Here is a 14,221-nt window from a genome sequence, read left to right as displayed (position 1 = left end):
GGAATAGATAAACATAGAATATAGAAAATAAAAAATTATAATAAAAAAAGTAGATGTTAATAAAAATAAAACAAAAGTGTACTGAAAATATTATAAAAGCTGAGTACAATTGGTGCAAAGCTTCAATTAGTTTTACTGTGTCCCTGTTTAGTTTCTGTTTTCCTGATCGGTCCATTGAGGAGAGTGGAGTGTTGAAGTCCCCCACAATTATTGTGTTAGGTGCAGTGTGTGCTTTGAGCTTTAATAAAGTTTCTTTTACGAATGAGGGTGCCCTTGCATTTGGCGCATAGATGTTCATAATTGAAAGTTGAAGTGGGAAGGGGTGGGTGGGAAGGGGTAAGGCAATGACGAAGTCAGATGACCTTTTGTTGTCTTCATTAGTTCTCACATATATCTCTGAAAGTTTAAGTTCTTTCATATTGTTAAAATTAGTTTATTTTTAAAGTATATTCTTACTTTAAAGAGTAAATAAAAACGGGGAGGGAAGGGGGTTTATGGGATTTTTGGGGAGTGGGGGGCTAGAAAAGGGGAAATCATTCAAAATGTAAATAAAAGATATATCGAAAAAAATAAAGTAAAAAAAAAAACAAAAGCTGAGTAATTGTTACACATATATAATTCCAGTACGTGAGAGGTGGGGAGTGGAGGACTGAGTACATCAACCTTGGCCACATATCTGTCTAAAAAATATGAGGCAAAAGCCAGCAAAATGACTCGATAGGTAAAAGGGCTTGCTACCCATCCTGATGACCCCAATTTGATCCCCAGGACCCATATGGTAGGCAGAGAGAACAAGTTGTACTCTGAACACCACATGCACAAGTGCCTATACACATATAAGGAAGAAAGGAGGAGGGGAAAGGGGAGGGAGAAGGATAGAAAAGGTTAATATACAAAATTACCTTTGTGTTCTGCATAGACGTATAATAAAACATTAATGAATTTGTCTTTAGGGTTTGTCTAATTCACCTAAACATTTTCAGATAGACTTGCAACATTTCAATATCTATATCAGTAGTGACTGGGATGGCCTTCAGACTATAAGTGAAATTAATTCTCCCTTATGGGAAAACCTGTCCAGTTAGGATAGGATAGGGGAGAGTATTAATGTTGAAGTAACAAAAATGTTAAACTTTACCTTTTCTTTAGGAGACTTCTCAGGTGATGACTGTGGGGTAATGCTTCTGCTCTATGAATTTGAAGTTAAAACCAAAACAAATGATCCATCACTGGAACGCTTTCTGGATTCACTTTGGAAGATGCCTGGTTTACAAAGCACAACACTTGAAACAATAGCATGTAAGCGCTCTATTTGTACCTGTGTAAGGCCAGTGCCCATTTAGATCCTACTGTTTTCTGTCTTCTGACCTTGAGATTATTTTCCTCATAATATGTTTCTCCCTTTCCGATGCATTCTTAAACTATTTTGAATTAAAATTATTCATATAGTTATCTTTTTTGCTCTAAGATTCTAATCTCTTTAGGATCATGAGCAATAATTATATATATATATATATATATATATATATATATATTATACTAATAAATCTTAGTGAAGAGCATTGCTCATAATAGGTGCTCAAATGCAGTCTATATGTAGAATTTAAATTTTGAAAAGTTAGTTTTATGTAGGTAGCTAAACGTGATAAAAGGCTACTTTGATGATCAAAGATGACTCAGCCTTAGCAATTTACTAAAATGTATGTAGAATTTTTTGCAACTTTTTAACTCTCTCTCTCTCTCTCTCTCTCTCTCTCTCTCTCTCTCTCTGTGTGTGTGTGTGTGTGTGTGTGTGTGTGTGTGTGTGTGCTTACATGTGTTAGCTGAAAACTTGCAGGAGGCAGTTTGCTTTGCAGCATATAGGCTCCAGGGATTGAAATTTGGTTATCAAGCTAGGTAGCAAGTATTTTTTTTTATTTTTTAAATATTTTTATTTTCTATATTCTTTGTTTACATTCCAAATGATTTCCCCTTTCCTGGATCCCCCCTCCCCATATGTCCCATAAACCTTCTTCTCTCCATCAAGTATTTTTTTACACACTGAGCCACATCACTAGTCCCTAGAAATTTGGAAATATTTTAACACAGGTGTCATTTTCAAAATTCTTTAAGCTATTCTATAGGTTTGAGGTTTATAGACCTCAAAACCATTTGGGGAATATACTGCCAGAAATGCTGGAAATGCCCTGATTATCTTCCCTTTTACCTGTTACTTTCTGCAAGAGCTTCAGCATGATTAGTAAAGGTATTAGGTAGCTTCCAGTATACTACAGTTGCCTTGGGTTTTCTAAAAGTGGCCAATGAGGCATACTCTGTGACTACCACTCCGTATATAATGGAAGTGCTCTACAGGCTTCTTGACCGCATCTGGAAGTCTTAGAGACTAAGACTCTATATAAGGCAGTAATGTCAAAGCCTTTCTATTTTTTGCATCTGGCAGCAGCAGTAACAGCAACAAAAAAAACCAGTATATTTCAGATTGTTATCTGGCTTTGATTAGCAGACTTTTATTGATCTGCTTCTATTTCTTTCTTAGCTTGCCTTTCCTTCATCATGTTTCATAAGATAGTTGTATCACCTGTAGGTAGGACTGCGTGCTTTTCAGTCACTGATCATCGGAGAATGAATGTAACCTAAAAGTCCTATCGTGGTACTCTGCCTGGAAAAAAGAAACTCTGAAAACTTCTATAGAGTCATCATTTTACAAAATTTGGTGTGTGTGTGTGTGTGAATCCTTTTGTTCCATTACAGAGTGCATGTTATAGTTCTGTATGAATAAGATAATGTGACATTCAGAACCTTTTCCCTTCTCTTCTTATAGTACTAGCTATGGATAAGCCTGCACACTATCCTACTATTGCACAGAAGGCCTTGAAAAAACTTTTAGTGATCTACAGAAGAAAAAAGCCAGTTGATGTTTTGAAATACAGGTTAGTAAATATAATTTGACACCTAAATTAAGTTTCATGGAAGTCAAAAAAGAAAACTAAAAACAAAACAAAACAAAACCCCACTAATCAGTCACCCACTATAATCAACTGGGCCAGCATAGAAGATTATAGGGAAACTATCCTGTAAACGTCTCTGTAGGGAAAATTGCATTAGACACTGAAGAATATTAAGCAAGTTTAAGGAATCTACTGTTCTCAGGGGAGAAAACGAAGGGTATATCCTGGTTTCCTTCATTTTTCTAGTCATATAATAAAATAGTACTGTGTATTTTCCTTCTTTCATGTTATTTACTAAATATCCCAAATGATCATAAATTGGTAGCCACCACTCAACTTCAACATTTTTCCTAAATTTTCTTCTGTTTTTATCCCCTAATACTTTTAAGTATCAATAATGTTGTATGGTTTTGTTTTTTTGGGAAAAATTCATTACAGTCTTTCTGTTCTGAGAAGTGAGATTTTCATTTAAATTAAATCCATAATGTCATAAAATATGACAACGGCATAATTGGGCTGGCAAAATAGTTCACCATGTGAAGGAACCTGCTGCCAAATCTGATGATCTGAGTTCAGTCTCCAGGACCCACATAGTGGAAGGAGAGAACCAACTCTAGAGAGTTGTCCCCTGACCTCTGCTCAAGCTATGCAAGCGCATGAGTGCGCATGTGCGCGACCCCCCACAAATAATAAATTAATTAAACAATTCCTTCATGAGAGAGATGAAGTTGCCTAAAAAAAAAATAAATAAAAACTACCAACCACAAGTATCAAAGGAAGGACTGATAGCCCCTTTTACATCTTCAAAACTCTATCTTCCAATGTTAGAAGCAAGATCAAAATGGAGGAAGGAGCAGAACTGCTGCAAAGCTCTCAGTGTAAGATGAGACTCAAGAGTTGACTCTCAGCCAGGCCAGTGATTCTTTCCTTATGGATGACTCTTCTCTTTTGTATTTTTCAGCGCATGCATGCACAACTTGATTGGCCTTCTGGTGTCAGATGAAATATGGAATATAGCAGTGTATCCCCTAAAAGAAGTTTGGAACCATTTAAAAAATGCTCTGAGCATCATTAGCCACTCCGTAAGTTAAAGAGCAATAGTAAACTTGCAGACGATTGTAAGGAACCGAAGTGTCTTATATATTTAAATTCATATAGAATGATACTTTCTGATAGGACTTTAATGGTAAATTTACATTACAATGTAGATATCCACTTAAAAGTATCTCTGAGTTTATAAAATGTAAATAGTTAATAGTAGGAATTTTCTAGTATAAGTTTACTAAAGTTTGGATCAGAATAACAAGACTACTAGGCATCTTGAATTGTTTTGACTTTTGGGGGCCTAATATAATTCTTTCCCCTATGATTATATTAATTTTGTGAAAAGGCTTATTACTCTTCCCACTGTATCTTAGAGACAGGTGATAAAATAGAAGGAACACAAATCTGTATTTTGGTCCCTTTTAATTGTTTGTTTGTGTGTTTTCAGTGAAGATACTTTTGGTTCCCGCCTTCTTCTCTGAGCCCTTTGAACTCCATCTACGTTATCACTTTACCAGTATTTCATTTCATTCTTTTTGCTGAAAAAATTGTATACCATATTTTGTCTATTCATTAGTTGTCTATTTTTAACCACTGTGAATAATGCTCCTATGACCATTTGTATGTAGTTGTTTCTGTTTCTGTAATTAATGTGTGTGCTTGTGTGTGTGTGTGTGTGTGTGTGTGTGTGTGTGTGTGTGTGTGTGTAGATAGAAAGGGAGGGAAGCAGGGAGAGGGAGGGAGGGGAGATAGAAGGGGGAGTAGCAGGCCCCACTGTATTACTATATAACTCTGGCTGGCCTGGAACTCATTATATATACCAGGCTGGACTTGCACTCACAGAGATCTGCCTGACACTGCATCCTAAGACCTGGGATTAAAGGCACACACCACTAAGCCTGGCTGTAGTATATGTATTTGATTTTCTTAAATGTATATGTACAACTAGAATTGTAGGGTCCCCTGCTAGCTCTGTGGTTAGCTTTGTATAGAGCTTCCCTCTGTTTTCCAAAATGGAAATACCACTTTACATTCTGGTTTAGTTATTTTTCTATTGTTGTGATAAAATATGATTACAAGGAAACTTACAGAAGAGTTTATAGTTTGAGAGGAAAAGTACACAAATGGCAAGGGAGCAGAGAGCTAAGATATTCTCAATCATAAACACAAAGCAGAAAAATAGTGAACTAGAACTTTAAAAGTTCAAAACCTACCACCAAGGATGCAGTACTGTCTGTAGTACTGCCCTAAACAGTGCCACCAACTAGAAGATATCTAAGCCTGTGGAAGATAATTTCTTTCATGCCACTCCATATTCCCACTATGTGCAGATTCTGATTTCTCTACTTCTACGCCAGCATTGTTATTGCTTATGTTTTTATTATAACCATCTTAGTGAGTATGGAGTGGTAACTTCTGAGGTTTGAGATTAGTAGTTTCTTCATAGCTAGTGGTGTATTGACCATATATTTATTGACTTTTTATTTCTTTCTTGGAAAAATGTCTATTTGACTTTCCAACGTTTTAAAAATTGGGTTGTCTTTTAATTGAGTTATAAGAGTTCTTTATATATTCTGGATAAGGTCCTTTATTTGCAAATGTTTTCTTTAAATCTTTTCCTTTTCCCCAATGTAATCATTTGAAAAGAAAAAATATTAATGAAGTCTAATTTATCAAGCATCCCACTTTTATAGATATTTTACTTTTATAGGTATTGCAGTTTTATAGGTAGTGTTTTGAAATGAAAAAAATCTTTGTCCAATCCAAGTTTACATTTACCTTTTCTTATGTATTATTGAAGTTTTATATTTCTATCTTTTGAATATAGGTCTATGATACATTTTAAATTAGTTTTTTGTCTGGTTTAAAGTAAGAGTTTATATACTTTCTGTTGTTTGAGTTGTGTTTCCTCGCTTGTAAAATTTCTTTTCTGAGTCTACTACATTGCACATGAGTGGGTCAATATAAATAGTATCCGTGTTATAAACTTATTCATGAATATGTAAGATGTTAACTTTTTTATGAGAGCCATAGAACAGGAGAGTAAGATGGCTTGCTTAAAATCATGCAAAAGGTCATTACTTTCATTCATGATGATATATAAGTATATTGGTTTGGGATGTAGCTCAGTTTGTATAATGCTTGCTGAGAGTTCTGTCTCCAACATTGCATAGCCAGATATTGGTGGCACACACCTTTAATCTAGAACCTGGAAGCATCAGAAATTCATAGTCATCCTTGGCTACATAGTGATTTTGAGATCATGAAAATCTGTCTCAAAAGCAAGCAGGTAAACAACCAACAATAAAATCTAAGAATCTTGGCTGTTCTTTATATAATAGGATTTGTAAATCACAATATAAGATAATAAGTAGGATGCCAATCTGATACAAGCTATCAGTGACAAACAAAATCTAAAATTATCCTGTACAACTTAATTCTGGCCTATATAAATTTAAATATGAAAAATTTCAGCACTGAACAATTTGGTTTTTTCTTTTGCAACCTTTAATATTTTAGGAAGAGAGGGAAATTCCATTTATAAGCCAGAAACTACATCTGGAACTTCAAATGTATTCTATATGCTAACTAAAAATTACACTTACTGGAACTCCACACTGATCAATCTCTATAGTCTCTGTGAGGCCACAGCTTCTATGAGGAACTTGGCATTGCCCCTTTTACCCATCACACTACAGTTATAATCCCTATCACTCTTCTATTAGGGAGCCTGCTGATTTCTAATTTTCTGGTGAGTTTCCTGTCCAGTATTGCCCATACCTAAAACATGATCATATGCTTAGCTTCTTATACAGAAAATAGTTTAGTGACTCTATTAGCTCTTTATCTTGTATATATTGTTTTTTTTTTCTTTTTTATTGACTTGCTATGTATCTGCTTTGTTTCAAATGCTCAGGAGAAAAGTCTCCCTTTATCATTTTTTCAAAATTTATTAAGTCGGTAACTTTTATCAGCTACCTCCATACACTGATAAAATGCCCATTACACAAATATAAAGTCTCTGTCTCATACACCATGCTCTACAGGTAGCATTCATGCTTTACTTTTATGTCCATTATCTCATTGTGATTCAATAGATAGTGCCACTGTTACTATCTTGGATTTACAATTGAAGACATTTTTAAAATTCAAAAAGTCAGGTTACTAATTTAGTTAAAAAATCATCTGTGGTTAACAAATGGGCCTGGTACAATCTCTGGTAAGAGCCTGCTTCCTCATAGATGAGATAATTTCTTTCTGTAACTTCAAATGGTAAAAAAGAAAAGGATCTCTCTTGGATCCTTTCTAATGGCATTAACCTTATTTGTGAGGACTACCCTTATTACCTAATCACTTCCTGATGATTCAAATTCTTAATATTGGCAATTTGAAGGTTAGGACTTTAAAATGTGACTTGGGAGGTTACATAAATTCATTCAAATGCCCCTTTATCACTGGAATCATTCTTTCAGTGCATCTTTACCAGTTTTTAGTAGGAAATCTCAGGTTAGATAGAGACTTAGGCTGATATTCAGAGCTAGTGGCAATGAAAGAGCCCAGTGGGGAAGGGATGACATGCTTAAGTAGACATTTCTATGTACTCTATAATAGGTTTTCTAGTATTCTAGACTCATTTTTTCAGAATAGGGTTGTTTCGGTTGCCTCTTAATTAAATTATTATTTTGAAATAATTACAGTTATATATATACTTATAAGAAATATCATAGGAGTCTTGTACACTCTTTCCACGGCTTTCCACAATAATACCTTACAAAATAATATCACAGTATCACAATCAAAAGCCAGGCATGGTAGCACACACTCAAAATCCCATTACACAGAACATGGAGGCATGAAAGTTAGGAACTGAAGGTCATATTCTACTACACAGAGAGTTTGAGTCAAGCATGGACTACATAAAAATGCCTGCCTCAAAAATGTAAAAGAGAAAACAAAATCACAACTAAAATGTTGACATTATTTCAAGCAACATAGGGAATTCTACATCACCACAGAGATCTTTCTTGTTGCCTTTTTATCCCTTCCACTTCTCTCTTAGTCCCAGCTTTAAAAATAGCCAGCTACTAAAATATTGCCAATTTCTCTAATTTTGTCGTTCCAAGAATGTTATCCAAATGGAGTCATATAGTATATATGGAGCTTTAGAATAGTACAGTACATAACCTTCTAGAATTGCTATTTTCCAGTTGTCATAGTTCTCTGGCAATTCATCAAGTAATAATGTTTCACAACAGGATAGATATTATATGACTCTGCTTATGTGAAGTACCTAGAGTGGTAAAATTAAGAAATATGAAAAATAGAGTGCTGGTGGCTAATAGGGATGGAACCTGTAGAATTTGAGTTTTTAAAGATTAAAGCAGTTCGATAGGTTAGGGTAGTGCTGATTAGCACAGCAATGTGAATATAAACTGTAAGATAGTAAATTATGTGCTATGCTTATCCACTATTTTAAAAAGTCTTAGAAAAATTTTAGTAGATATTGTAACATTTGTGCCATCTCAGAAGTATCAAGTGTTTATCTTTTTGTTATTCAGTGTAAATATTCTACTTTAGTAATTCTTACTTTAGTAATTCCTCTTATTGAAATTTAGACATTTTTATGTCATGTTGAGATCTTGAATCTTACTTAGCCTTCTGTTTTAGCTAGCTTTCTCTAACACCACTGTGCAGGGGAAGAACCATGACCTTGGAACTTCCAGATGAAAGCTTGGCACTGCCACATGCACCTCTCTCTCTCTCTCTCTCTCTCTCTCTCTCTCTCTCTCTCTCTCTCACACACACACACACACACACACACACACACACACACACACACACACGTAAACATAAAACAGTTTTTCTACTTAGGCTCTATTGATATTTGAGATGGAGAATCCCTTGTTACTTACTGGTCTCATCTCTAGAGAGAATAGGCTTTTCTTGGGGATTTTTGTCTGCATCTGATTTTGGCCTCTAAGTATCAAGTCTGGCACTATATAAAGCAAAAGAAATCCCAGGGAACCCACAACTATGCCAATCCTTGATCCCAGTATTCCTAGCCAGTCTTCCTTCTTTCCAAATTCCAGAGTTTTCTTAGGTTTGTTTTATATATAGGTTCAGGAATTTAATCATGCATGCTAGGAGAAATGGGACTACATTTTTTTCCACCTCATGTAAAGGACATTTGCTAATTAATTTTAAAACTGTACATAAATATAAGATAATGATGAGGAAAAGCCTACTATTAAAATATAAACTTAATCTTTATAGCTGGTATCAAAGTCAAATATAACCAAGATAGTGCTTTTTACAGACTTTGTATTACACTTTTTGATTTATTTATTGTCGGGATATATATGTGTGTGCCATGGAGTGCATGAGCCATGCTACATGTGGAGGTCAGAAGATAACTTCTAAGAATCATTTCTCTCTTTCTACTATGTGGAATCCTGGGATCAAACTCATGCCTTCAAGCTTGGTTAGAGGCCTTTATCACCTGAACCATCTCAGCCTCAGATCACACTGAAAAGCAAACTCCCAAAGAAAGTAGTTCATTGGGTAAATAACTTTAGCATTCTTTGTGGAAGAAAGGAATGTTCTTTCTTCTAGTACACAGAGGGAAAATGAAAGTTTCCTAGAATGTATCAATGACAAATAGCTTCTTGGTTGAGGTGGAACTTGTGTCCATCTCCCTTTTCCACTGCTAGAACTTTTTTTAGTGTCAGGCCTTGGAGCCTCTCCTTGAGATGGGTCCCAGTTTGGGCCTGTCACTGGACCTCCTTTCCATTTTTTTTAATTGTATTTTTTATTGATATATTTTTTATTTACATTTCAAATGATTTCCCCTTTTCTGGACCCCCATTCCCAGAAAGTCCCATCAGCTCCCTTCCCTCCTCCTGTTTTCCCACCCAACCCTTCCCACTTTCCTGTTCTGGTTTTGCCCTATACTGCTTCACTGAGTATTTCCAGAACAAGGGGCCACTCCTCCGTTCTTCTTGTACCTCATTTGATGTGTGGATTATGTTTTGGGTATTCCAGTTTTCTAGGTTAATATCCACTTATTAGTGAGTGCATACCATGATTCATCTTTTGAGTCTGGGTTACCTCACTTAGTATGATGTTCTCTAGCTCCATCCATTTGCCTAAGAATTTCATGAATTCATTGTTTCTAATGGCTGAATAGTACTCCAGTGTGTATATATACCACATTTTTTGCATCCACTCTTCTGTTGAGGGATACCTGGGTTCTTTCCAGCTTCTGGCAATTATAAATAGGGCTGCTATGAACATAGTAGAACATGTATACTTATTGCATGCTGGGGAATCTTTTGGGTATATGCCCAGGAGTGGTATAGCAGGATCTTCTGGAAGTGAGGTGCCCAGTTTTCGGAGGAACTGCCAGACTGATTTCCAGAGTGGTTGTACCAATTTGCAACCCCACCAGCAGTGGAGGAGTGTTCCTCTTTCTCCACATCCTCACCAACATCTGCTGTCTCCTGAATTTTTAATCTTAGCCATTCTGACTGGTGTAAGACAAAATCTCAGGCTTGTTGTGATTTGCATTTCCCTAATGACTAATGAAGTTGAGCATTTTTTAAAGATACTTCTCAGCCATCCGAAGTTCTTCAGGTGAGAATTCTTTGTTTAACTCTGTACTCCATTTTTTAATAGGGTTATTTGGTTTTCTGGAGTCTAACTTCTTGAGTTCTTTATATATATTGGATATTAGCCCTCTATCTGATGTAGTATTGGTGAAGATCTTTTCCCAATTTGTTGGTTGCCGATTTGTCCTCTTGATAGTGTCCTTTGCCTTACAGAAACTTTGTAATTTTATGAGGTCCCATTTGTCGATTCTTGATCTTAGAGCATAAGCTATTGATGTTCTGTTCAGGAACTTTCCCCCTATACCAATGTCCTCAAGGGTCTTCCCCAGTTTCTTTTCTATTAGCTTCAGAGTGTCTGGCTTTATGTGGAGGTCCTTGATCCATTTGGATTTGAGCTTAGTACAAGGAGACAAGGATGGATCAATTCGCATTCTTCTGCATGCTGACCTCCAGTTGAACCAGCACCATTTGTTGAAAAGGCTATCTTTTTTTCCATTGGATGTTTTCTGCCCCTTTGTCGAGGATCAAGTGGCCATAGGTGTGTGGATTCATTTCTGGATCTTCAATCCTGTTCCATTGATCTGCCTGCCTGTCACTGTACCAATACCATGCAGTTTTTAACACTGTTGCTCTGTAGTATTGCTTGAGGTCAGGGATACTGATACCCCCAGAATTTCTTTTATTGTTGAATATAGTTTTAGCTATCCTGGGTTTTTTGTTATTCCAGATGAATTTGAGGATTGCTCTTTCTAACTCTGTGAAGAATTGAGTTGGGATTTTGATGGGTATTGCGTTGAATCTGTATATTGCTTTTGGCAAAATGTCCATTTTAACTATATTAATCCTGCCGATCCATGAGCATGGGAGGTTTTTCCATTTTTTTTTTTTGAGGTCTTCTTCCATTTCCTTCTTCATAGACTTGAAGTTCTTGTCATACAGATCTTTCACATGTTTGGTAAGAGTCACCCCAAGGTACTTTATACTGTTTGTGGCTATTGTGAAGGGGGTCATTTCCCTAATTTCTTTCTCAGCCTGCTTATCTTTTGAGTATAAGAAGGCTACTGATTTGCTTGAGTTGATTTTTTAACCTGCCACTTTGCTGAAGTTGTTCATCAGCTGTAGGAGTTCTCTAGTGGAGTTTTTTGGGTCACTTAGGTAGACTATCATATCATCTGCAAATAATGATAGTTTGACTTCTTCCTTTCCAATTTGTATCCCTTTGACCTCCTTATGTTGTCTAATTGCCTGAGTAGTACCTCAAGTACAATATTGAAAAGATAAGGAGAAAGTGGGCAGCCCTGTCTAGTCCCTGATTTTAGTGGGATTGCTTCAAGTTTCTCTCCATTTAGTTTGATGCTGGCTACCGGTTTGCTGTATATTGCTTTAATGATGTTTAGGTATGGGCCTTGAATTCCTGTTCTTTCCAAGACTTTAAGCATGAAAGAATGCTGAATTTTGTCAAATGCTTTTTCAGCATCCAATGAAATGACCATGTGGTTTTTATCTTTGAGTTTGTTTATGTAGTGGATTGCATTGATGGATTTCCGTATATTGAACCAACCCTGCATCCCTGGGATAAAGCCTACTTGATCATGGTGGATGATCGTTTTGATGTGTTCTTGGATTCGGTTGGCAAGAATTTTATTGAGTATTTTTGCATCGATGTTCATAAGGGAAATTGGTCTGAAGTTCTCTTTCTTTGTTGGATCTTTGTGTGGTTTTGGTATCAGAGTAATTGTGGCTTCGTAGAAGGAATTGGGTAGTGTTCCTTCTGTTTCTATTTTATGGAATAGTTTGTAGAGTATTGGTGTTAGGTCTTCTTTGAAGGTCTGATAGAATTCTGCACTGAAACCATCTGGTCCTGTGCTTGTTTTTGGTTGGAAGACTTTCTATGACCCCTTCTATTTCTTTAGGGGTTATGGGACTGTTTAGATGATCTATTTGGTCCTGATCTAATTTTGGTATTTTGTATCTGTCTAGGAAATTGTCCATTTCCTCCAGATTCTCCAGTTGTGTTGAGTATAGGCTTTTGTAGTAGGATCTGATGATTTTTTGGATTTCCTCACTTTCTTTTGTAATATCTCCCTTTTCATTTCTAATTTTGTTAATTTGGGTACTTTCTCTGTGCCCTTTGGTCAGTCTGGCTAAGGGTTTATCTATCTTGTTGATTTTCTCAAAGAACCAGCTCCTGGATTCATTGATTCTTTGTATGGTTCTCTTTGTTTCCACTTGATTGATTTCAGCCCTGAGTTTGATGATTTCCTATCTTCTACTTCTCCTGGGTGAAATAGCTTCTTTTTCTTCCAGGGCTTTCAGGTGTGTTGTTAAGCTGCTAGTGTATGCTCTCTCCATTTTCTTTTTGGAGGCACTCAGGGCTATGAGTTTTCCTCTTAGCACTGCTTTCATTGTGTCCCAAAGATTTGGGTATGTTGTGCCTTCATTTTCATTAAATTCTAAAAAGTCTCTGATTTCTTTCTTTATTTCTTCTTTGGCCAAGGTGTCATTGAGTATTGTTCAGTCTCCATGTGTATGTGGGCTTTCTGTTGTTTTTGTTGCTATTGAAAACCACTCTTACACCATAGTGATCTGATAGGAGGCATGGGATTAGTTCGATCTTCTTGTATTTGTTGAGGTCTGTCTTGTGACCAATTATATGGTCGATTTTGGAGAAGGTACCATGAGGTGCTGAGAAAAAGGTATATTCTTTTGGTTTAGGGTGAAATGTTCTATAAATATCAGTCAAATCCAATTGGTCCAAAGCTTCAATTAGTTTTACTGTGTCTGTCCCTGTTTAGTTTCTGTTTTCCTGATCGGTCCATTGAGGAGAGTGGAGTGTTGAAGTCCCCCACAATTATTGTGTCTTTTAGACAGGAACAGTTATGGGTCAGAGCTGTGACTGTGGGATAACAACCCCATCCCTCACTTGATGCCCTGTCTTCCTGCTGGAGGTAGGCTCTACAAGTTCCCTCTCCCTTCTGTAGGGCATTTCATCTAAGGTCCCTTCCTTTGAGTCCTGAGAGTCTCTCACCTCCCAGGCCTCTGCTACATTTTAGAGGGCCCACCCCACTTCCTACCTCCCAAGGTTGCCTGTTTCCATTCTTTCTGCTGGCCCCCAGGGCTTCTTTCACTTGCTTACTTGGACTTGTCCCATGATACTTTTGAGGCTATTGTGAAAAGTACTGTTTCACTGCATTCTTTTTCAGTCTGTTTGTCATTTGTATATAAGAACACTACCAGTTTTGTGAATTACTTTTGTATCCAGCCACTTGGCTAAAGGTGTTTACCAGCTATATGAATTCTCTGGTAGAATTTTTGGGGCCACTTTTGTATACTATCATATCATTGACAAATAGTAATACTTTGAATTTTTCTTTTCCAATTTATAATCTTTTTTTAATATATATTTTTATTTTCTATATTCTTTGTTTACAATCCAAAAGCTTTCCCCTTTCCCAGTTCTCCCCTCCCCATATGTCCCATAAGTCCTCTTCTCTTTATCCATTCTTCTATCTTTCCCCCTCCCTTTTCTCTGTCCTTGTACTCCCCTACAATGCTGGATCAAGCCTTTCCAGGATAAGGGCCCTCTTCTTCCTTCTTCGTGGGAATCATTTGATATGCTAA

At 36.4% G+C, this 14,221-nt stretch overlaps 1 protein-coding gene across 1 annotated transcript in view; it reads left to right on the top strand.

Annotated features, from left to right (window-relative positions):
* Positions 1–14,221, top strand: part of Tex11 (testis expressed 11) — a 246,191-nt gene that overhangs the window by 221,707 nt on the left and 10,263 nt on the right. Inside the window, exons 25-27 of the mRNA XM_052170254.1 lie at positions 1,150–1,299; positions 2,822–2,930; positions 3,910–4,030. Of these exons, the coding sequence (XP_052026214.1) occupies positions 1,150–1,299; positions 2,822–2,930; positions 3,910–4,030 (380 nt within the window). The remainder of the gene's footprint in view (positions 1–1,149; positions 1,300–2,821; positions 2,931–3,909; positions 4,031–14,221) is intronic.

The sequence above is a fragment of the Apodemus sylvaticus genome, chromosome X, assembly GCF_947179515.1.
Source record: "Apodemus sylvaticus chromosome X, mApoSyl1.1, whole genome shotgun sequence".
NCBI lineage: Eukaryota > Metazoa > Chordata > Mammalia > Rodentia > Muridae > Apodemus > Apodemus sylvaticus.
This window is presented reverse-complemented; position numbering and strand designations above follow the sequence as displayed.